The sequence below is a fragment of the Dermacentor variabilis genome, unplaced genomic scaffold, assembly GCF_050947875.1.
Source record: "Dermacentor variabilis isolate Ectoservices unplaced genomic scaffold, ASM5094787v1 scaffold_14, whole genome shotgun sequence".
In the NCBI taxonomy this organism is placed as follows: Eukaryota; Metazoa; Arthropoda; class Arachnida; order Ixodida; family Ixodidae; genus Dermacentor; species Dermacentor variabilis.
Window position 1 is genome coordinate 3,306,133 of NW_027460302.1, and position 25,855 is coordinate 3,331,987.

At 44.5% G+C, this 25,855-nt stretch overlaps 1 protein-coding gene across 3 annotated transcripts in view; it reads right to left on the minus strand.

Moving 5' to 3' along the window:
• Positions 1-7,554: 7,554 nt before the first annotated feature.
• The window catches only part of LOC142567817 (USP6 N-terminal-like protein), a 230,112-nt gene continuing 211,811 nt past the window's right edge, over positions 7,555-25,855 (minus strand). For all 3 annotated transcript variants that reach the window (XM_075677965.1, XM_075677966.1, XM_075677964.1), the window contains one exon: positions 7,555-22,442. Coding sequence is in view for 1 of the 3 variants with exons in the window: in XM_075677966.1 (XP_075534081.1) it covers positions 22,433-22,442 (10 nt within the window). In the remaining 2 variants the exon portion in view is untranslated. The remainder of the gene's footprint in view (positions 22,443-25,855) is intronic.

The window sequence follows — 25,855 nt, forward strand, 5'->3', positions numbered from 1 at the left end:
TGTTCTTGCTTTCCTCCTTTTTCTGTTATCGACGGCGATGCTCTTCTGATGTTCCCCTAGGGGACCTTCTTTATTACTACCTACTCTGACCTCCTGAGTGCCCGCGGGCCCCCTAAAAAAGCAACAGCGCGACCCCCAAGTCGCCAGCCCACTTCTCGTGCTAGCCTGTAATTGAAGTGGATCCCATCTCGTTTAAAACCACCACAACTTCTCACTTCCCTGTTTACTTCGACAACCTCGAAGCCTTTCTCTCGGCTCATTTTCCATATTGCCTCATTGGCTGCCATTACGGTTCTTTGTACGTGACTGTCACGCACAGGCACCTCCGGCACCGTGCACACCACTATCTGCACCTGAGGGGATAGCTTGCGCAAGTCGTCCACCCCCTTCGCCAAGCGCTGGGCTAGTCCTGGCCCTTTCCTGTTCAGGACGTCATTTAGCCCACCTGCTACTACGACAAGGTTGCGCACGTGGCCATTTTCCGTGAGCTTTTCTTTTGCTCGCTCCATGACAGAACCCAGTGTCTGCCCTGGAAATGTCCCTACCGCCACTCTTTTGTCGCCTTTCACCCTCTCCACAATTGCTTTTGAGCACCCAGCCATGTTTGAGTCGCCAGCGATAATCACCCTTTCACTCTCTCCTACCTCTCCCTGCAGCTTCCCGGCTTCCTGTGGCTGCAGCGTCGCCTCACTCGGGGCGTGTTGCGCTGCTTCGCTACAGCTACGCCGATTCACCGGCGGCGAGCTGGCGACCGCTTGCTTTGGCTCCCTGCCTCCCACTTCGCCCTCGCTTTGGTGTCCTGACCCGACATTATCCGCTGCCCGAGTCTCAAGAGCGTCGAGCCGCCTTTGCAGTTCGGCGCTCCTTTCTTTCGCCTCCCCAAGCTCGGCCACAGTCCTCACCAACTGCGCGGCCTGGGCCGCCTCCACTTTGACGAAATTTTCAACCTTCGCCTGCAGTGCTACCCGCTTCTCCTGCTCCTCCCTCAGGTTTCCCTTAAGCTCTTCAAGCTTAGCCGCCCAATTCCCTTCCAGTTTTTGGATGGCTTCCCTGACGCCCTCGCACGACCTGCACGTGAAGCTAGACCCCACCGCGTCTTCTAAATTCTGGAATTTAGTCTCGTCGAGGAAGCACCAGCGCAGGCACTCGTCGCACTGCACTTGCTCCCCGTCCCCCGCGGCCTTCACGTTTTTCGATTTCATCGCTAGGCCTACGTCCCTAGGCCCAACGAGCAAGTTCGCCAAATCACTCACGCAAACCGGACCTCGACCGCTATCCCGAACAAAAACAAAGAATTATCACTCCCTACTCCATGTAAGAATCCGAAGAGCTAGCTGAAAGGACTACCCCCTAGGCCTAACGGGGGAGCCGCCAGACCTAGACAAAGCCGGTAAGTTTCCTACTCCTACCGAAAATTCAAAATTTGCGCCCCTACTCCATGCAAAAGAAAACCCTTCAAAACACTAGCTAATAAAGATAAAAGAGTACTTAGCTACGAACGAAGTCGCTGAAGCCTCGTCCACAGGAGCGTCCGCGAGCCACGACCAACCACCACCAACCACCACTCGGTTGGTGCCGAGGTATTTCTTGGCCCTGTATCTCCACTGTCTGTTCAATAACACCTGATTTTCTAACACTAAATTTAAATAACACTGGATGGATGGATGGATGTTATGAGCGTCCCCTTTGGAACGGGGCGGTGGCTTGCGCCACCAAGCTCTTGCTACTATGCTGCCTAATATCCTACCTAGGTTAACCAATGAGAAACAAAAAAAAAAAAGACACTATGAACTACCACGTCCAAATTTTCTGATACCCTATTGCGAACTGTGCTTTTGTACGTCTCCGTCTTTTGTCGTTTCCCTACTTTGTTTCCTGTTGTACAGCGCCACCTGTGGTCGCATACTTTAGTTCACGACGCCACCGCTACGCTTATTTCCGTAGCACTGTGGAAGGTACAGTTTCCCTTCTCTAAGTTTGTATAGGTGTTCTGTGGTTTTACCGCCGTAGTATTCGAACGCCAACGGCCAGGAAAACACATCGATACCAATAGGCTGTCGGCTGTCGGTGGTTAATCAAGTACAAAAACCTTGACGCTATGACTAAAAAGCAGCTTCAACAATCAAATTTAAAAAAAAAATCAACTGCCTATTTGCCTGAGGTAAAAAAACATCCTTAGACACCTCGATTGTTTATGTCAATGGTTTGTGTAAATTAAAAAAATCAGCATGTTCAGCGCCCCTAGCAGAGAAAGCACCAATTAAAGTATTCGACCAAATTACAGTAGCTCCACTTGCGCGCTTACGCTGAAACGCGCCTCGATTGATTTTTCGCCCTCTGTGGCCATTTGTTGAACTTGAGAGTGTGCGGGACCTGGCGGCGCGTCCGAGCAGCGATCGTCAGCGCCTCTTGCGGCACCTTCCGTCAAAACTGACACTGACGGTCCACGCTACTCACGCTGCCGACGCGGATCTGCCAACGTGATCGCATGTTCATGCTTGTTTTGAAACGAACAAATGGCGCAAGTTTTGCTATGTGGTTTCAGACCAATCTCAAGATTACACGGTCGAATACGCCCTGCCATTCGTCGTAAAGGAGAAAAGCTCTACGCTGCCGGGCACGTTCACAGCGTGGAAGAAGTCGCCGGTGAGACTGTGCTGGTGAAGTGTCACTCCCAGCAAGGCGAACACAACTGCAGCGTACCTCTGGCCTGAGTACACTCAACTAAAATGTTATGCTCTGATCAAGCAGCTCAATTGAGTGTGCAGGCATGGCTGAGCTTATTAAGCATTAGAAGTAGGTGTTCTTATCCAACCATTTGAGTTACCGCAGACAAAATGTGTCCTTCCGTGCTGCTGTTGTGACACGCTTGCAAAGCCTCATTTGCCAGGGAGGATGGGCGCCATATGTTTTAGAATTATTAAAAGGCTCTTTTAAACAACTTGCACAAAAATGTTATTAGACTGCTATGTTCTGCCAAGCAACTGCAGTACTTTGTTTACACCCTAAAACAAAATTACACCCTTTGGGTTGTATCTTGCCACACAACAATAAACGTCATCTGTCTTGTCCTCATTTCCTTTCTTTAACGCTGCAAGCCCGGTACTTCCCAGTAACGAACGGCATGCGCGTTATCAGCATGACATATTCCCGATAGGAAAGTTGCGGGCGCGGCGTTTTCAAGAAAGGAAACACAAACAAGGCAGATGACGATTATCATGTGGCAGATATACACCCCAAGGGGGGGCGAGGGGGTACCTTTGTCTAAGAGTACACAACTGCCGAGGCACCCGCACGACCTTGAGCCGCTCCGGCCGCCAAGACTCGGGTGACCGTATTCGGCAACCTGGACCCAACCAGAGTCACACAGCGTGAAGTGCTCAGCGACTCACGCAAGCCAGAACATCTGCAACCACCACGCAGTACGCTTTGTACAGAAAAATAAATAGCTCTGAAAGATATGGACAATTTGCAAAAATATGTAAGTCGGCTGCCCGGCAAGACTTTTTCTCGACCAAAAACTTCAGTTACTGACTACAATAATTCTAGTGCGATCCCCCAGGATGGAAGCGCAAGCACAAAACCACGGCCGCCCAGGAAATCTGTACAGTCGGAGAGCAGGCAGCCCTGCATGGCCGTTACAGTCTTTGACGCAGCAGTGCCGCCGTCCCCACGCTATTTCTTCCTGGGCTGTTTTCGATGTCTTGCACATTTGCCATCGTAAAACAGTGGTATGAGAACGTTTGCCTGCAGGACGGTGGCGCACGTGGTTCAGAAGTTTCGAATCACACGCAGTAATAACAACAATACGTGCGCCAGCTAGATTCTACGCCGTCGACTGAAGTTGTATCAGTACCAGAGTTGCGCTTTCGACGCTACAGGTGGCGCGGCCGTCGTCGGGAAGCTCCACTGTCAGGAGCCTATAGCGCCCCTGGTCAGCCTTCCTCCCTTTCCTTGCTTTCTCTATCACGCCCTTGCCCCACTAGGTACTTTCCGCCTGTGTGCGGAGAAAATTGTTCACAGCAAGAATATCCAAAATGCGCAACCCGAAAATCACGGGCTTTATGAGAGGTTACTGTGTCGCGCGCCCCAGATTGTGCGTTTAAGTGCTGCTATGCTTTGAGACAGTAGAAAATGGAGGTGAAGGCTAGTTGCAATAACTTCAGGTGAAGGTTTAGCACGAGGCCAACTCTGACTTTCCTACCCAAATACATGTAAAGACAGAAGCGTAAATACAGACCATATTCACACTATCAATAAGGTGATAGAAAAATGTGCGGAATATAACCAACCCTTATATATAGCTTTCATTGATTACGAAAAAGCGTTTGATTCAGCCGAAACGTCAGCAATCATGCAGGCATTACGAAATCAGGGTGTAGACGAGCCGTATGTAAAAATACTGAAAGATATTTATAGCAGCTCCACAGCCACCGTAGCCCTCCATAAAGAAAGCTACAAAATCCAAATAAAGAAAGGTGTCAGGCAAGGAGATACGATCTCTCCAATGCTATTCACAGCGTGTTTACAGGAGGTATTCAGAGACCTGGATTGGGAGGAATTGGGGATAAATGTTCATGGAGAATACCTAAGGAACTTGCAATACGCTGATGATATTGCCTTGCTTAGTAACTCAGGGGACCAACTGCAATGCATGCTCACTGACCTGGAGAGGCAAAGCCGAAGGGTGGGTCTAAAAATTAATCTGCAGAAGACTAAAGTAATGTTTAACAGTCTCAGAAGAGAACAGCAGTTTACGATAGGTAGTGAGGCGTTGGAAGTGGTAAGGGAATACATCTACTTAGGACAGGTAGTGACTCCGGATCGGGATCATGAGACTGAAAGAATCAGAAGAATAAGTATGGGCTGGGGTGCGTTTGGCAGGCACTCTCAGATCATGAACAGCAGGTTGCTATTATCCCTCAAGAGAACAGTTTATAACCTCCCTCCCCCCCCCCACCTGTGTCTTACCGGTACTCACGTACGGGGCAGAAACCTGGAGGCTTACGAAAAGGGTTCTACTTGAATTGAGGACGACGCAACAAGCTATGGAAAGAAGAATGATAGGTGTAAGGTAAAGGGATAAGAAAAGAGCAGATTGGATAAGGAAACAAACGCGAGTTAATGATATCTTAGTTGAAATCAAGAAAAAGAAATGGGCATGGGCAGGACACGTAATGAGGAAGGAAGATAACCGATGGTCATTGAGAGTTATGGAATGAATTCCAAGAGAAGGGAAGCGTAGCATAGGGCGGCAGAAAGTTAGGTGGGCGGATGATATTAAGAAGTTTGCAGGGACAACATGGCCACAATTAGTACATGACCGGGGTAGTTGGAGAAGTATGGGAGAGGCCTTTGCCCTGCAGTGGGCGTAACCAGGCTGATGATGATGATGATGACAGAAGCGTTTTCATACAAGACAACCACCAGATTTGAAAGTTGTTGCATTTATGGGGAAAAATTACATTCTAGTCACTGCAGGAACCAGTATTTTTCACTTCGTGCTGGGAACAGTTCATGAAAATTTTTGTAAAGTACAAAGCGAAATAAAAAATTGATGTATGAAGTTCACAATACACAAATTTCCACCAAAGACAGATAGCACAGTTATGTGAACTAGATTCATTGGAGCGTCTAACGTACACGAATTTGGTGTACAGATTCCAGATTCACAGTTTATATGAAATTGCTGCAACATTCGCGAGGATTTCGCACAAGTTCTACTCCCAGATTAATGGTAAATAAGAAATTTTGTCCACTTTAGATTTGCTTTTTTAATACATGCAGTTTATAAAATGATCTTTTTTAAGGTGAAAGCCTTAAGTGGTTGATTGCAATAGCTCATACCCAAAAAAACATAATCCAGTCTGATGGTACAAACACTATGGCTCATCCCGCCCCAAAAATGCGTCGTCTCCTCCAATGGTATAAAACTATCATCATCAGTATTGGCTCATACACCCCTAAGCAAGCAAAAAATGCAAGGCTCAGAGGTTACAAGCGCTCAGCAAAGTGAAGTGTATAGTGCATACATTCATTAGATCATGCATACAATGTACAGAAACATGGTGTCTGGCTGGGAAATAAATAGAAGTGGCCGCTCGCGCAATCGCGTTCCATCGCTGTTCCAAACATCTCAGAAGCAAAAGCATGTCGCCCGACACACAACCCGCTTACTTAGACCCATGCTCCTAGTTGGTGATCGAAGTGGTGAACCGAAGTGGGGCGAAAGCTAGGATTGGACTTGGGTCACTCCCAAGAATAGTCACTACAAACAGGGTAACGTGCATAGACTTGGTTTTCCACAACCACGATTCCATTAAATAGCTGCAGTACATCTCCTGCTACTTTACAGACCTTAAGGCCATAATTATGTCTCTGAACATCAAGAAGCCACCGATGAGCCCCATCGATGGTGTGTTGTTAGAGGGAAACTACCAGACGAAGCTAAAATAGGACTGACAAATAAACAGTCACGAGGTACAACAATCGTATGTCTATTATGTTCAGGTGGTGGCACACATTCGTCAGACTTACCGGTGACAAGCAAGCCGCACTTTTAGGTATAGTTGTGCATTAAGTGGTCGCCAGTGTTGTTGAGGAGGAGGTCGACCTAGAGGGCCGCCACACGTGCACTTCACACTGCGGTTCGTTATGCCTTGCACCCCTCAGACTGTCGTACAGGTCAATGCGTTACCAAATGTGCTGCAGGCTTTTGCCTTCACAGGTGACAGGAGAGTAACACATGCTGCCGAACGTCTTACGTATTGTTCGAGTTGTACAGTTCCCTATGGATACACGACATTTTCCAATCTTCTAAACAATTTCTGGAATGACTTAAACAAAAAAATCTAGCTAGTCATTAGATTGCAACATTTTTCTTCTAAATGCAACAAACCTTATAAAATTCAGTGCTGCACTTGCCAAGAAAACATTTTTCCGTCACCATGTATTTAGATGGGATTCTCCCGAGCTAAAGCTCTCTCTTCACATGACATTGGGTTACGACTCTCTGAGGCTGCACAAGTCTGGTGAATTTTACAGCGAAGCTGTATACCTCTACCGTCCAGGGAAATTTTCATGTCGTTGTGGTAAGCAAAAAAAATCCCCATACCGATCCTGGAGATAGTGCAATGCCGGGCTGACCCACGGCGGAGGTGCAGTTTGCCACTAAGGTGCCCACATAAACCTCTTCGCTGGTCAGCCTTCTCCACAGAGTGGAAGGACACCGAGATTTTTTTCATATTCAAATGGAAAATGTTTAGGCGAGCACCAAAACATTTGCCATTTGCATGTGACCACACCAGTTTTATTATTATGATGGATTTTGTGAACACAGGCATAAAAGTTAATATTTTTATTTTACAGTTGAGCAATTAGCTGTAGCATGGCATGCTTGTGTATGCCAGTGCGGACTGTCGGAAACACATTATGTTAAACCTTTTCCGAGAATGAATCACTTCCCTAAATGCTTCAGCGATTGAGAGTACTGAAAATTGACCGAGTAATCCGAGTAGAATAAGCAAAAAAAAGAAAGAGGATGATGAACCCACAATCATTATAAAAATTAATTTATTTAGTACCAAAAGGCTCTACATATACATATATGTATAGAGAAGTCATGTTTCACATGTTATCTACTGTACAAACACACAAATGATTCCATTGTGATTAAAGCCCTCCCAACACAAAGTTAATTGACAAATTTCCCAGGCAAAATAAAAACCTCTTCCCTCAATGTTGACAGGTGTCATCCTACTGGACCACCAGGCACAATGTTTTGTTTATAAATTTGTGTGCTTTTTTTTTACATCGAAGAAATGTGGAGCCTGCTTCAGTATGCAGATCCCTTTTTTGCTCTATAATCCGTTACCCCACTGCTTTCAGAGGCTTCCCAAAAAGCAAAATATTTACAGTGAAAAGAAGTATAAAATGACAAGAGGTTGTCAATAGATGGCATGGGAACGCACTTTTTTCTTCTGTGCCTTGCTTTATGCAAGCTCCGAAGCTCAGCTTCACCTGTAGCAACCTCAGTGCAAACCAATGAAGTGCTTGGCAGGAAATGCTCAAGACATAAACAGCCATTTCATGCCCTAGCACGAAAAATTTCTTCCAATTCTCTGAATATTTGCAAATTACCTGTTTTCAATTTATTACCATTTTGTGCTGTGCTGCACTCCAGTTCAGTAAAACATCTTGTGTGTTGCTTTTCTAGTTCTCCAGCCTCCGTTATAATGCTTTGTCGCGTATTAATATTTTATTACTAGATTTTGTTGCACTTCTATAGCAGTTCTTTCTGTTCGCAAATTTCAGTTTATTTTCCGTCTCATTTCTTGATGTATGGTCGATCGCCTTCGTGAACATGTGTGATGTTTATGTTTTTGAGGACTCAATGCAAGCCTTGTTGGCCTTTTCCCAATGAGACCCTGCTTAACACCAATGTGAATGTGGTCAGCCCTAGTCTAGGTCGTAAACATTCCCTGCTGAGCATGTTCATGTCAAACACAGCTTGGGAGTATGCACATATTGAAAACCATACATTGACCAATCCAATCAGCCTTCATTTTGAATGGCAACTTAACACGATGTCCAGACTTCTCCGAATAATTTTTTATGTTTTCAGTATGGCAAGTCAGTTCTGCGGGATCTTGCAAGCTGGAGGAAGTGTCATGAAAGGGAAAATTGTCATCCACCTGTTTCTCTGTAGCTTTGTGCTACATTTGGGTGGATGACAGTTTTTCCTCCACGACACTTCTTCCACATTTCGGAGTTCTGCAAAACTGACTTGCCATATTGTGTCCCTGCACTCCGAGTTGTAGATTAATTCACTCTCACACTGCAATCCGCTAGCTTCCTTGTTAGCTCAGAGGTGGAGTCACCGCACTGGAAAAGCGTTGGTCCTGGGTTCCAATCCCAGACCAGGACAAATTTTTCCTCAACTGTGAAGCTTTCTGAGAAACCTGTACAAGTTTCCTTTGCAGGTTTGTGCTACATATGGGTGGGTGAAAGTCTTCCCCTTCAATATGAATCACAGGCTACTCTAAAGTGTCCACAGAACTACAGAAGGATGCCAACACAGCTTGTCTGTCTCAGATTTCATGGTAACTGGTACCTTGTGGTAGGTTTTGCACTTCTCTTAGCAAAAGGAACAAGTCAGTGCGCTGGGAATAATTTTTTTTTGCCTACAAAGCAGACGCTACACTGCACGGTGTTCATTTCCTTTGTAGAGACAAGGCTGCAATTGTGTGCAATTGCACACTAAATATTCCATGCTGAATATGATTTTGCAAGCAACAGTTATGCGTGTGTGTGTTCCTCGCAGTTAGCTTTGTCCTGCTTCTGTGACAAAATGCAGGCTTTTGTTTGAATAATGTGCTGAAATTCTGTAAGTTACTGTTGTACTGCAAAGCAAAAATGAAAAACCAAGGCACGTGCCCATGCACAAAAAAAAAAAAAAAAAAATGTGGTTTTGCTTCCTCAGTACATACTATGTTTCACATTAGTCACTCTACTACAAACAAGGCAAGTACGTTTCCATGTTTTTTGTCAAAGAGCACCACTGAATTGCAAGCTCAAAAAGGAGAAAAAAACAACAACAACAGTACAAAACAGAATATGAACCTAGATGCACGTTTGGAGTTGGTATAGGCAAAAGTCCATCTGACACCCAGCGGTCCATCACAAATGGCAGTAGGGTTGAAAGCACTGGTACCATTAGGCTTTGCAATTGTCTAGCCCCATACCAGTCTCGTCGGAATGCACAGACACACTTAAGAAGCTAGCACAAAACAGGCCCCAACTGATTACAAATGCTATGCAGCTAAGTTGGCATTGATCAGTTCACAGTATGTACAAATCTAGGTAGAGATGCTATACACAGGGTTGTTTCATTACACTGATTTCGATACACGAAGGTCACAGGCACAAGCTAGCAGCAAGGACTGAACAAACAGCTAGGCTGGCCGGGCAAAGATGTACGAGACGCATGTGAAAGCATTGCTCTGGAGACGAAGCCTGGCAACCTTGTCCACTTGCACGTGCTGCCGAGACTCTGGCTGCAAAGGCTGCAAGTTCACAGGTGCAACACACTCCTGCAGACTGATATCCGACTGGGCAGCACAATGCATGCACTGGGCACACTAGCTTCTGCCAGGCACTGCTGCACACTTGTGAATGGTGCAGAAAACATGGGACAGACAAAAGGAACAAACAAATGGGTGCACAGCCCTCAAAACCCATTTTGTTTTTATGTAGCTATGGTCACATGATTCTGGACTATGCTTACAGGCAATTATGTGACCGTACCTTTAAATTACCAGTTTTCGTTAAGACCATGCTGCTGGGTTAGCTTGTGCACAAAAACAATGACCTCAACGAGAACAAAACACAGAGAGGACAGGTGCTGCCAGCAATTTATTTAGCCACATAGACTCCCCGTTAACAATGCGCATATGAGTGCACATATCTTTAATCTGTCCTGTGCTTTTTGTGCCACTGACAAGTACATCAACACCAACCACTTTGCTGCAGTCTGCACAGAATCGTGCGAGACTTCCTATGAGGTATTGCTCGAGTTGTATACCTAACAGACTGCTGCGCGACAATTTGTGGCACGTCGATGGCTCTGCTTATTGTTGTGACCAATGGACACAAGATTACACAGGAGCATGAAAGAATCCTGCTGCCCTTGCAGAAAGTAGCAGGGCAATGGCAACAACAAAGCGATCTATGCTGCCCTGGAGTGGCCGATGCATGCACACAACTGCACACATTCCTTGGGGCCAGATGTTCCAGTATAATTCGCACAATGTGGAATTATGTCTAATGGAAGAAACGAAGTAGTATACATTTGTTACACTGAATTACTTGATGCGGCATCACCAGCTACCAGTGTGCGCAAGCCCCCAAATGTAACCGAAAATACACACTGGCAAATGTAGCAAGTGCACCTTGTAGCTTGCATTTCACTCTGGCACGGCAGTATGTGCACAGTACATTGATTGGTTTACACAAATAATGACTTGCAATGCACAAGACATTGAGGCAAATAAAATGGAACATTAAATCAGAACAATGTGGTAACTTTTCTGCAATTCACTCAGTCAAGCAACAGGTAACGTGAAAGAAAGAAAAAGTGTTCTGTCCAAAAGGCCACATCTGAAGCAAGAGTAGAGCATGTCTGCTTTCTATCTCCTGTTGGCAGCTTGTTGCAGTATGCTTTATATGCCAGTGTCCGCAGAACCAATGAAGCCCCTCGGTGGTTATCACTAGCCACAGGTTCCACCACATGTCACTGTTGGTGATGCGACATCACGGTGATTTTGGCGAGTTTCGTCGCCTCACTGAGGGTGGCGCATTGAGCCACAATTGTTGCAGCAACAACCGCAAGCAGCGATTTCTCCTCAAGGAAAGGCTGGGACTCGATGTCCAAAAGACACGTGCAGTGGCATGTCTGCGACCAATGAAAACACAGCGTCCAGTGATCACAATGCACCTGCCCCACCTTTCGTGCTGCCTGCTCCTAAAGAGCAGAGGTCGTCACTCGCTTGCGTTAAGTGTAGGGGCAGGCTCAAGAGACAAGTATTGCATGGCCACAGTCGTCGAGCAAGTCTAAAAGGATGCTCAAGTGCTATTACACATATGTATATCTAGAATATATATATACATGTATATATGTACACCGAAGTTAAATAAAGAACAAACAAACAGATGTACTCCACAAGATGCTGTTGAAGCCAGTGGAAGAACTGCAACGTGTGCCAGTGCAGCCAATTGGATGAGGGACTTATGTCCAAGCACAACGTTTGCCAACCAACACATTTCAAAACAAGCAACGACAATGTTACGAGTTGGACACAGAAATTTGCTAAAAAATTGTCTTAAGGTCTCCACAGAGCCCACGTGAACTAATGAAGCAGGCCAACTAAAACGTGTTCTTATTTACCCTTTCATAGCTCTGCGCAATATCAGTGTGACTGCAGTTTGTACACCTAGCTCGAGGAGTGCACCATTCTTGGCAGTTACGCACGTAGCAGTGCAAACTCACCTTTTCGAGTTATTAGTATACTTGTAAGTGTTGTATTTCAGTTTCTCACTTGCATTTCACTTGTTCATCACATATTGTAGCGGTAAGAGAGCATTCCTGGCACAGACTGGATTCAGCAGCATTTGAGTGTTGCAGCGATAGAGTGCTCTGAGCGCTCATCGTGCTACCATGAAAGACTAAAACCAATGTAAAAGAAAATATGTCGCCACAATGACAATAAATACCTGAAAATTGCACTAGAACCATACAGACACAGACAGAGACAACTCACCAAGTAGATTGTCCTTGTACAAGTTACAACCGCTTAGGACAGTTGCCAGTAAAATGCTAACCACACTTGCTTTGCATGACGTCATCAAGTGCAAGTGAAACACAAAAGCTCAAGATCGTGCGATAAGAACTCGCCCAAGTCACTGTGCTTGCAAGGCCACAGCAAATAACTGCAGTCCTGGCTAGGTAATATTTTAGTCTATCTATACAAGCGTCCCGACACTTCACTTTCACAGTCAATCACAAGAGTATTAAGCCAACGACTATGAAAGCAGGAAATCTTGGCACGCCTAGCTGCTTTCGCAAGGAGCTACAATGTGTGTGTTGTAAAAACATTAGTGTCTCACAATTTCTGACAGTAGTTCAAAAACTTAAAAGAATTCATGCTTTATCGAACACTAGAGGTCAGCCTTATTGTTAAAATACAGCACAAGCCACTCAAATTAATGACAGCCTTGAACAACTTAGATTTCATTTACCCAACCTGTGGAGGATTATTATATGTTTTAATATGTTTGTATACAGTCAACACTGCTGTTTTAGTACAGATCAACAGTAATATATCTATAACGAAATAAATGTGCTTGGTAAGGTTTCAAAAACACAACGAAAACGGAGCACCCACAAACAAATGTTTTACTAAATGCAGTTACCATATTACACCGACAGCCCAGTTCACTGCTTTACTGAGTCTTGAATTACTGACTCCCCTTGTTACTAAAAGGCGCCTTTCACTAGTATTGCCAGACATGTTCCAGCAGATTTAAGTCCCGCCAACACTCTACAACAAAACGCACTGTGAACTAGGTCACTTTCCTTCTATATGAAGTAATAGTAGTAGCAGTTCCACCATAGTTAATAACTTCCTGCAATATGCAGTCAAGTTGTGAAAGAAGTTTGTAAGTAATGCATGCAATGTAATGACACAGACACATGCATTTAGCTAACTTTGAGTAGCTCACACGGGCAAACAGGAAGAGATCATTTGCAATTCAGAGAGTTGAACATCTGAAGATCTGATCTGCATATTTTTTAGGATGTAAGGCTATCCTCATTTGAGTAATTTAAGCACCAAAGGTACAGGAATTGGGGGCTGGCTGAAGACAAAAAGGCTTGCATGAAAGCTCTGGCAGAGTCTGTACAGTACAGAGTGGCAGCACTTCACAAACCGCCGAAGTGAACGCAAAGTGCAGCGAGAAAAGTGGAAGAAGCAGGGGCCTGTTCCAACAGTTTACGTGCAGTAGGGGGATCGAGGCTGTAACAAGTCTGGCATTTTTTTTTTTTGCCTGTTGCAACAAGAAAGGGGCTGAAGAGAAAAACACTGCAAGTGTGGTTAGCATTGCAACGCTTGCTTAGGGCTGGGTCAGCTGTGTCTGAGCAGAACGGATGCCAAAGTAGAATTCGATGCCTAACGAAGCACACTGGTTGAAGCTATTGCGAAGTGTGCAGATTGCACAGCAGCTAAATGAACCAGAAGCACACAAAGTGAGCAAACATGTATGCTTCACTTACATGTGCTGTTTTTTTTTTTCCTGGTAATCCTGCCTGCAACATGTGCCAGATGAAATGGCATACTACAGACTGAGAGTGCCTCACGTCTGCCTCTTCCAGTGTCAACACCTTGTTTTTATTAAACAATGAAATTTATAAAGCACAGTCAAACAGACAGCATACCTGCAACAATAATCACATCCAACATGCGTTTCTTTAAATCTGCGAACTATGCAATCAAACTGCAAGAAGGCATAGTGCAACATCTATACTCAGCCTTCCTGAAAACCCTGGCTTTCCAGAGGTTTTCACGCTGTATGGTCCTCGCACACACACTGCTAGTAGAAGAAGCATGGACATGTATCGTGGAATTACTAGAAGTGGAGAATAGCAAATGCGAGAGCTGCAAAGGAAGCAGACTGTGGCAGGGCTTCATCAGCTGGTGCACAATGGAGAATTATCAGGCTCAACAAACTTGGAACTTGAGGCAGGATGAGCGATTGGCAGAGACAAGCTGCACAGAGAAGGGATTAAAAAGGCAAAAATGGCTGCTCTGGAGGCTATACTTTTTTTCCTGTCATATTATCTGCATGTCGTGTCCACCAAAAGCAGCAGTTCCTGCGTATTGCCTGGTAATTCTAGCTAGGGAATCGCTCTTATTGCTCTGTGCATTTGAACTAGAACATACATTGTTTCAAGTGCAATGCTGCCAGAACAAAGGTCTTACCTAAGATTGAACCTGCTTAGTGTACCGGATGCTTAATGAATAGGAAGGTCAGGTGTATGTCATTGCTCCTGCTAACATAACACATTTGATCTCAAATTTTGCACAAAAGCAGCACTTCATGGTGAATGCAGTTTAGTACCAGTACTTGCCTGTTTTGTCTGGACTGAGTCAGAAGTATGGGAGACAAAAGAAAAGAAAAAAAGCAGAATGAAACAGTGGCGCCAGCTCTCAATGTAATGGCCAGACACGGGAGGCTGTGTTTTGTGCTAACAATGACAGATGGCGCTACCTTTCCGTTGAAGTGAAATCAACACCCTTTCTGTTGCATCACCGCAGACACAAACTCGTTATTTTGTCTGAAGGAAACAGACAAGTACCGCAACTGATGGTGATATTAAACTGCATGCACTATGAAATAGCACATCTGCGCAAAATTAGGAGTATCGGCAAACCAGTGATTCAACCAGTAGAGACAGCATGTGTTGGTGGGCTAGTTGGTTAAGCATGATTACAAAGACGGCGCCGAATAAAACAACACACGAAGAAGGGGGACACGAGACAGCACGTAGGCGTAGGCACTGTCTCGTGTCCCCCTTCTTCATGTGTTTTATTTGGCGCCGTCTTTGTAATCAGTAGAGACAGGTACGTCCTGGTACTCCTATACACACGTTTGGTGGAAAAATCTCTTCTCTCAATCGAAATTACAATTTCACACTTGCCAGCAAAGCAATGCTGCGAAGGTTTTACCCATTATCAATATTACACAAAATAGAATGTGGGCATCTTGAATATCTGCAATCTAAACATGACAAAAACTGCCGCAGAATAACAAGAATTGAACTATTAAACTTTACCGTTTAACAGAGACAAGCTGTTTTTACGAGCTCCCACTACAAACTTGGTTTCTAGTGGTAACTTTATAGTGGTTAGCCCACTCTTGGGCTAAGGGAAGTTTTAAGAAGGTGACAGAAGTGGCGTATTCTCATAAAACAGCAAAATAATGGTTCAAATGGCCAAATTAGTCTTGCGTTTGAAGAAATCACGAACGGTTACTTATAACTGCACCTTTAACTGGCAGCAAATGAAAGCAAGTGCCACTGTTAGTCACAATGGAATTTATAAATTGTGCTACTATTGCAAAATAGTACTAATCCACCTTTCAGAACTAATGTATCCAAGGATTATGTAGAGAACTGATTAAAATTTGTCCGTGCATTGTTTCACGTCCATCATCACGCTTAAATAGAATAGCAGAACAACATTGGCTTCTCACAAAGTCTAGCACCCTCCGAGCTGGCAGCATTTCACCTTGAGTGCAAAGCGCTCGACTTGGACAGCCCTGAAGCAAAAGCAGTCATTTTTGCCACAACCTTCTTGAGAGATTCAACAGCACAATCTGAGCAACTGTGATGAGTTGAACGCCATCAGCAGCTTGCACATCAGAAGTCGCACACAGGCCACATTATCACTGAATACCTTAAGAACTGCAGGAAAGAGCCCTGCAATTTCAGAACAGTGGTTTCTCTAGAAACAGCTTGTGAGGCATGAACTGTTGTTCTCCTTGGTGCCACACTTCAGAACATTGTGAAGCACTGAACTGAAGGTTTTTTTTCTTTTCACTTTCTTGCACCTAACAGAGACGCTTTAAATAGAGCAAGTCGTTCGCATGGGTTGGCATGCCCCAACATGCCAGATCAAAATTATCTAAACTCTCGCTACCATCAACAGCCTAGGCACAGAGAGCACTTCATCAGAGTGAAACTGCACTGAAAGTTATAATGCTGAAGCTAACTTTATGAAGTGCCCAACAAAATTTAAAGAGATGCGCTGTCGGTGACTATAATGTGACCTGATGATGTATACTGCAACCACAGTTACAGGCTCAAAAGATAGACCCCTAAACATTGCAGAACAAACACCTGTAAATTGCTAGTTTGGTCAATCATTTTCTCCTCGCCTACAGGGCTAAAAAGGTTACGCTTTTCTTCCATGGGTTAGACATGTGGTGATTAATTGCACAGCAGAAGAAAAAAAAAAGGTGGTTCTTATGTTTGCTGTGTAGCACCCAATATGATAGTATCAGCTTTAGGATGGAAGCTACAAGAACAAAATATAAAGTTGGTATCCATGCAAATATGCGTAAGCACGTGCAGCATTCTAGCCAGGGCCAGGCATGGATGGACGCACCAGAAGCCACAGAACACATGCAGCAATTGGACAAGTAATGTGAGGTATGCAGCAGTAAATGATGGGCTAAGTTCCAGCAGACCATTTACAAGACTGCACTATTTACACGTCGAGGCCAACCCATGCACTCAGTATTGAGTGCAAAAAGCAACACAATGCACACTTCTGTCCAGCGACAGCGTTGCTCGTTTGGATATGTCTCGGCCATTCTGTTCACAGGCAAGGCTCCACAATGCCAGAGCTTTCCTCCAGCCACGGAAAGACATGGAAGCTCTGGCAGTCATGGAGACAGTTGTGCGGACTCGCAGACAGAAGCAGGTGAAAACTCACCAGTTGTCAATTATGCACTAGGCACTGCACCCAGCTAGCAGCTAGCAGCTGCACCCAAGGCAGCATGGACGCATTCTAAAGGTGAATACCTGTGGCGGTGCACATACTTCTGGCCAGTGCTGAAACTAATTAGTGAAGTACAGGAAAATAAGTTTCCTTTACACTAGATTTATAATTAACCCGCAAATATATACAGCAGAACAATTGTTTACATATGGCATGCAAAGAAAGTTAAAAAAGATTAAGGAAGCGACTAGTTCGTATTGGCCCGATTTCCTGCAAACTGGTGCTCTCACCTTCATTCATAACAGCATCAATAATTATTTGAAAGCATATCTCTGAAAAGCACTGAACAAAATAAGTACACTGCCATCTGATTACCTTGCGAGGCACGTTTTTTCTGGTTACGTTCTTCCTACGATCATTTTTTTTTTACACTCGCCATTTAGATACTGTACAGACTCGTGCAAGGGCTGCACTTTTTCTTCCACAATTTTGACGAGGTGCGGCCCTTACACGGGACCGAACTATTGGTCAAAATGCTGCCGAGTGCCAGCAAACTCCAGATCCCCAACTGTGCCACTGCATCAGAGGTCAACACACAGCTCTCGCCATCTAGTGGGGGTTCGCAGAAGTGCACAGCGTATGAAAATTCAATGATGTGCATCAGTGGTATTGGGGCACCAAACACGGTTGCTTCTCAGATGGATTTTTTTAAACCAAAATTTTGGCTGCAAAGTTATGGGTGGGGTCCTTACACGAGTCTATACAGTAAACATCCAAGATGGCAGAAGTGTACCACACCGTACCACTACACAAATGAACCACCACTTAATTGCTTGAGTAATGGTTATAAATAGGTGATGTGTATTTGTGTCTTAAGTCCAGTGCCCTACCTTCAGCTTTACCTATGTTGTTCTATTAACTCTGCATTTTCAAGAAATTCTGTGCTAGAAAACCATGTACAAAATTTCCCAACAGGCTACCCTTATGATCTCTTTCCCTCATTATCGCGTACTGTAGGTCATCGAGTCGAACATCATTGTCCACGGCTATCTGCACAAGTTACACACATACTTTGTTTTAACCGATGGGTTGTATGCAGGGGCGGCTTATATGTACGAAAACACAATATGTCAAAATTGACTGTTTTGCGCACACTCTTGTCCCAACTTATAAATAAAATGATGTGCTGCTGTGCCCTCGCCATTCCACCGAAGTGATTAGTCACTTAGAGAACACTGCCAATTTTCGTGTGGGTCCAAGATGTGGCCCAAGTACCAGACGACGACAACCTTCCGGAATGCTGAGAACTCACGAGTTAAAATATGACTTCATAAAAGCAGTGTTAGGCAATGCTATGCAATGTGAAGAGGAACAAAGACTTTACTGCCACATTCTATCTATCACAAACATAGAATGGAAAAGATCGATTCAAGTACAATACAATGGTGTCAATGTGAAAGCATCACTTGAAGGAAAGTGCTCGCTTTTGTTTAATGGGACCTCAGTCTTGGCGAGTTGGCCATCTTGCTGACCATGCAAACGATACAGTTAAGGATGTGGCTTTCACGACAGGTACGTTCAGGCATGTGCTGCGCACAGTTTTCATTTGGTTGCTCAATGCGGCAGGGTACACATACAGCTGGTGCAGTCTAAACGAATGCTAGTCGCAGGTCAGCACTGCCATGCCTGTCCTTTGCAGTGTATTCTTTGCGCTGTACCAATGCTGTCCATTCGGTCCTTTTATTTCATCTCACTAGGCAAAATGCATCAGCTCAGGCAAGTGCATAAACTCCCTTTCTCGGCAGCAGGAGTATTCGGTACAAAAGTTGGCCCAGCAAAATGTCCCAATTGCATTGCCATAACGTGGAACGTGAACAGCAGCATGATATATTCTTGCAATGAAAAACAAAAAAGCTAGTCAAGGACAAAAAACAACGTTCACTGTGCTTTGGATCTCTGAAGCTCGGAATATTATCAGTGGCGTACAACGATACTCTCACAAAAGAATGCACATTGAAGATCACAACTGTGCATTCAGGGACAATACTAGGTTTGCATCGGTATTTTTGGAGAAAAGTTAAAAAGGTTTTGGAGGAGTTTGAAAACAGAACATTGTTTTAAACAACTGAGAATAAATATTTTCTTAACTGCATGCAAAAGAAAGAATTGATAAAGGCTCAACAAGATGTTTCAACAGGATAGGATTGGCTTGATTTTCGGACTGCACAATGGCTAGATGTCTAGCGTTTAAGCTTAGCAAAAAAGAAAACCAAATAAGGCAAAAATGGCACTTTGATGCTCGAGGGCCTCAATAAGTGCTACAAACCCTGGTCACTGTAGCATTGTGTGTTAAACACTGCATGTCGACGCTAGTATTAGAGCTTTGAAAACTGTTCATGCAAAGTGATGGGATACCAGAGGTAATTCTGGCCCCAGCTTTCCCTTGCCGCATACAAACCAAGGATTCTCGATCTGGTTTCGTGGAAAAACCGGGACTTCCACGGGTGACACTTCTGCGCTTCGCCGAGGTTCAAAGAAATGCAAGCAACCTCCTGTATGTTTTAGATTTAGTACAACAGATGACACACTGTTTGCGTTTGTCACAATGACTGCAGGCAGGCACTGTCAGCCATACCTCGCGAGAGAGTGAAAAGGAATGCACTGACTGGAGGTGAGGTGAACCCCGAAGTTTCAGTGAATCGGGCAACAGAAGCAGTCCCGAACAAGACGCACCTTTTTTCAACAAACGTCGAGTCGAATTGATGCTCTCTTTCTTCTTTGCATTGTGCATGGGCAGTACGAAAAAAAATTATGCATAGCTATCTTTTTCTTGGACAAGGCAACAGATGAGCAACTTGTATCACTTGTACCAGAGTGTGCTATAAAGTTTAAAAAAAGAAAGAAATATATTATTGACTGTGTTCGACATTTCGTTTCGGCATACAAACTGCTTAGCCAAAAAAAAAAAATCTTTAATGAACAGTGAATTTTCGTGCCTCAGCTTCTGTCCTTGTCCAATTCCTGCAGTGGTTTCCATACCGACCCAAGTCTTGCTGAACCGAGGCTCACCGATCTGGCCTTCTGATAGAAGGAAGTTTAAGACAGATTCACACTGCATGGGCACTGAATCTATTTTTATTCCTGTCTTCATTTGGAGTTGTTGAGTGAAAAAAGTGCGGACATTCACGACAGTGATATCTGTGCCACAAGCGTGGAACACTGCCAATGTACCCAAGAGACAATAAGGTTAGGGAACTCTCAAACTCAGCAACGCAAGTTTATGCTAGTTGGTTCCTACATTTAAGATAGGTGTATAAGGCAGCACAGAACAATGGCACCCCGTCACTATTTGCGGCAAAAAACTTGGCCTGTATAGAGTTCGGGCTACGACGCCACTCGGGAAATGTCCTTTATACCATTCACAACCCCTACGTTATGGATCACACAACAACAAAAGCCCTTCAGCTGTCGCATGCAACAATTCCTATACAAGATAACGGTCATCAAGATAAGTTAGTGCAATAAAGAAAAAAAATGAAAACAAAGGCACGTACACACACACGCACTTCCCAGAGAAAAACTAATTTGGCACTACATAATCTGCCTAGGATCAGTGAAATTAGGACAAGGTAAAACCAAGGACCCTTACATAGTCATGTGCCTAAATTTCAAGTTCAGAGGGCTTAACGTCCGAGCAGCCACATCTCAACAGGCAGTGCTGCCTGTGAGCCAACTCTGTGCCAAGATGCAAGGCTCAAAGTACTGTTGCCATTCGTAAGCCATCAAAAAACAAAGAAGAGTGCACTTACAGCATTTAATACATGCACAAAAACATGCATTGCATGTTGCAACGACAATGCATTGCAAGGGTCCCTTACATATAGTGCGTTCTGTAAGCCCCGTGTGATCAATGTCAGGATGACGATACCCAGCGCAGCAAGAAATGACCGAGTCCATAATGAAGCAGGGATGGTAATGTTCATTTTCATCACTAGTAATTCTTTAAAACTAAACAAACGCACGAATTCAGGCTGCGGGCCATGCAAGGAAATTCGTGCTTGCAAACAATGTGCAAAATCTGCACGACTCTTAAGAGTATGTCATCTCTGCTTCCCACTTCAACACAAATTTTACATTTCTAGGAGTAAGAAACCCACTCCACAATGCAAAACACACAAAAAAGTATAGAGATGACTAAGAATGGCCAGCTTCAGAATGGCCTGAGTGACTTCAATGCAACCCGTAAGGTAACCTGTGCATGCTTGAAAACCAACCCAAGCAATAAAAGACTTTGATGCCAGGAGTCAGATCTGCAAGCCGTACCTAAACCAGCAAGTAATGCGCAACTTTGCAACAAAGAACTCGCACGCGAGTTTGCCAGGCATTTACAGAGGCCACTGGCCAACTAATGAGCAACCTAGTGACAAAAGCATCGGTGAGGTTGCAACGTGCCTGTTAGGCCGTGCGGAGTTGCTGGCAAGTTGCCCATGTCCGTGGCTCAAAGAATGCTTCCCTGCTGAACCAGGGTTGCTGTTTGCAAGGTTAGACCGAACAATGAGGAACCAGGGGCACACAGTATATGCAACTTTTTCAGCTCAACAGCCGGCTCATTTGCACTTCAATTATTCACAGATATGGCATTTCCTTGTACACAAAGTTAAAGACCATTTTTGGGTGTATTACTACTTGCGTAGGGAATAAATACTTGCTTTCAAAAGTATGATTCACTTTCGGCAATGCCAAACAAAGAAGTTCATTTCATGGCATTGTAGTGACGTTCCATTCATGCTTACAGTTTCTTGTATGCTGCCACAGCAGATGGCACATAGTTTTGATTTTTCCCAGGTGGAACACTCAAGTAATGAACCGAAATGCACTAAATGGCATGCACCACGAAAAAACCACCTCTATGCCAAATCTGAGTGCAAATGGACCCAAATTTTTTGCCTACATAAAAGTTGGGTGTACCCGGTGCTCCTCGAATCTGCAGCATTTGGTACGTAACACAAACCATGGGCACATGCTTTCAGCAACGAGCATGTCGTCTGCAACACCGGTGTTCACCTGATAGCATATCCTGACTGACAACACAGGGTTACCACTTCTGGCTTACACCCACACGGTGCACTCATAACAGTAGAATTTTTCTCTTAGTAGTCATCTCGTGTGCCAGAGGAGCACTCATTGCTTTTCGCAACAAAAGCAGCGAGGGGTGGGGGGTGAGAAGTCGGTGGCAGTAGCCGAGGCCACCGACACCTGTGGCCAAGACGTGGAAGATGTGCCAGCTCAGTTGATCGGCAGCCCTGCAGAGCAGCCTACAGCTGAATGGCCATGCTCTGACGAGGCTCCACGTTGCTGCGGTCCTCTGGCCCATTTCAATGTAACCTGAGAAGAGAAATTTAGAATGCACACTTAGACACCCCTGTCCGGCATCCTTTTAGCTCTTTCGCTATCGTGCCCATAGAAATCAATCAATTTGATTGACAGTTTTTTTCCGTGTTGTTAAACATTTCTGTTGGAATTCTACCAACAATGCCATATGCTGTCTGAAATGACAACTGAACTTAAACTATTTATCAGATTTGCGAATTTTTGCCATGTCAGGGAGTGTAAAACTTTCATTTGTGGTTATTGTCGAAACTAGCCTCCTGTGCTCCTAGCACTTCCTCAATACCACGATGAAAAATTTTCACTTTGGTCGACTTGAGAACATAACTTTTAAATGAGAGCAGCAGTGAAGACACAGAAGCTTGTGTCGGGTTATCTAATTTTCCTATACAACATCTAGGCGTGCTAGCGATGCCTCAAAAAAGGCACTCCCGAGTAGGTGTTATTTTGATGATGGTGTTTGACTAATGTGACGTGCAACTTTATTTTTGGTTGCTTTTATCCTTGAGTGTTTTGACAGCTCAAGGACTACAAACTATGACGAGCAATTGTTTCCGTCGAGTGGGGCTTTCACTCGCACAGGAGTCGATTTCAGACTGGCCTTCAACCAAAGCTTGACTAGCAGTCCAGCCTCATACATTTTGAACACTGCCTATGGACGTATCCTTAATCATTACAGTACAATATTGTTTAACACTTCACATTACTGTACAGCAGTGCACAGGAATCGAACAAAGCAGGCGGAGGCTCCAGTGCCAGTACAACACACACTAGACAACCTTACTTGCACAATAAAGCTGATCGAATTCAATAATCAAATATGAGGAGGCTTCTGCATGCTCATACTGCATGAGAACCATTGCTTCGCGAGCCTAAAGAATGCAGTAATGAATGAACTAGGTGCCTGCGGCAATGAGCAAAAACACACGCTCCCTGTACAATAGGAACTTTCCCATTTTCACATCTGCAAAGCTACTGCTTTCCTGCACAGCATGAACATCACTATGGGTAGTACCTATTTACTCGCATAATGATCGCACTCGCGTAATGATTGCACCCCTGAATTTTGTCTTCAAAATACGATTTTTTAACTTTCCCATGTAATAATCGCACCCCAAACTTGCCGCAGCGATACGTTGTGTGCCAAGTCTAGCTAATAATGATCGCGCTTACCATCTGTCGAATGCTACGCAAACGACTCTTCAAGACAAACCAAGTGGTCTGCACGCACCAAACATTCTTAAGCAGATGCCCCATTTCATTACTTTCATCACTTTCCGCACTTTCATGACAAAAAGAGGCACAACCAAACACTTGCCTTTATTATATGTAGGCTTTATAATTGTTGTGGTCAACAACGACAAAAAGGCGCCTTTCGATTCTCCTTATCTGCACTAGTGGGCATGCAACAAATCGCGAGTGGCAACGATAGTAGTCACGTTTACATTGATACGTTAGAAGTGTACCCTATTCATACACTGACGCTTGTAACACACCTAAGATATTCGCCCACCCTTAGCGGAAACGCACTGTATTAAGATAGCAGTGAAGACAGATGCCGCAGTTTCCGCAGCATGCCAGCTATGTGTTTCTATGTCACTGGCAGCTAAGCACGCCCATCTGTTTCTCTCCCGTCAAAGTGGACATGGCTAAGTTATTGCCGCAAACTTGCCGATATTAACGATATTGTTACGATATTGGCATGACAAGAAGAAGATCAGATTCGTCAGGGAGGAAGTTCCTTCGGTACAGAATGCCGCCCTGAAGGACATATCGGCGAACAGATGCGTCAGTATGTGTAGAGCGCAGACACTCAATGAGTGCTCGCAGCGATAGGTCTCGGTACTGCTCATCGGCAATGTTAGTGAAGGCAGACACAGAGAAAATGCCGTCGGCGGTCGGCGTTGTCAGGCTCGTCTACCGGGTAACAAGACAGGCAGTTGGCATCCTTGTGTAGTCTGCCAGATTTGTAGATGACAGAATACGAATATTCTTGGAGGCGTAAGGCCCAGCGATCAAGTCTTCCTGTAGGATCTTTCAGTGAGCATAACCAGCAAAGCGCATGGTGGTCTGTGACAACGGAAAAGGGTCGGCCATATAAGTATGGGCGGAATTTCGCAACCGCCCAAACTAGGGCCAGACACTCACGCTCAGTGATGGAATAGTTGCGCTCCGTGGGTGAGAGGAGCCTGCTGGCATAAGCGATAACACGGTCGTGGCCGCGCTGGCGTTGTGACAGTACTGCGCCAATTCCGTGACCGCTGGCATCAGTACGGACTTTGGTAGGCGCAGAAGGATCGAAATGGGCCAGAACGGGAGGCGTTGTGAGAAGGTCGATTAGAAGCGAGAATGCAGAGGCTTTGTTATCGCCCCACTCGAAAGGGGCTTCTTTTTTCAAAAGCTCGGTTAGTGGTCGTGCTATGGCGGCGAAATTTTTCACGAAACGGCGGAAGTCAATAGGGGAGGTCGATATATTCATTACTGATACGGAAGAAACTGTTTCAATGCACGTAATGTACTCGCGAGAAGAAAAAAGGTTTGCGTTCGGCTTGCTCCGCCGGCTGCCATTTTTGTTTTGGTGTCCCGCACTACAGACAGCGGCAGCCGCCTATTTGTTGACCTGTTGTCATCCCGCAGCAAACACTGGATGAAAAAAATTTTTGTTTTCTTCTCGCGGGATATTTAACCCGCGTAATGATCGCACCTCTGAATTTGCGTCAATTTTTTTTTTTAACCAAAAAACGCGATCATTATGCGAGTAAATACAGCATTGATGCCAGCAAATCTTAACAATTTTTCTTCATGATCAGATTTACAAAAGTGGGGAACTAGGAACCAGGTGCATATTTTGTATATATTTCAGGCTCTTTTTTAACTCTCCGTACTGATACCGAAAATAACAATTATACTCTTTCGTGTCCCTCAAGGTGCTCTTTGAAGCTTCACATAAGAATTCTCAAAAACTGTCCGAGCAATTATTACTCCTTTACATTCATTCAAAAATCAGGATATAATTTTGTGTATCACGACACAGTTAAATGTCGATATAATGAACTTTAACATAACAAAATTCTCGATATTTCTATTTGCGATATTGTAAATAGTATTCGGCTTCAGCTTCATGTAACAATATAATGAAGTATTTAACTTTTCATAACATTTTGCCCATTCAAAACTACGAATTTAAAACCTCAATATAATGAACTGTGTTTACACACAATTGCAACGTAACAAAATTTCCCTGCCACCGTGATGGAATACCAAGACAATAAATGATAACTTCCGCAGACGCAGATGGTCAAATTATTGAATTGCAAGCGGCTGCATGCAAATGCGCCTCTCAAATTGCGCGTGAACACCAAAGCGGAAGTACATGTTGCCGGGCCAGTCGGTTCATATTGTCGACTAGA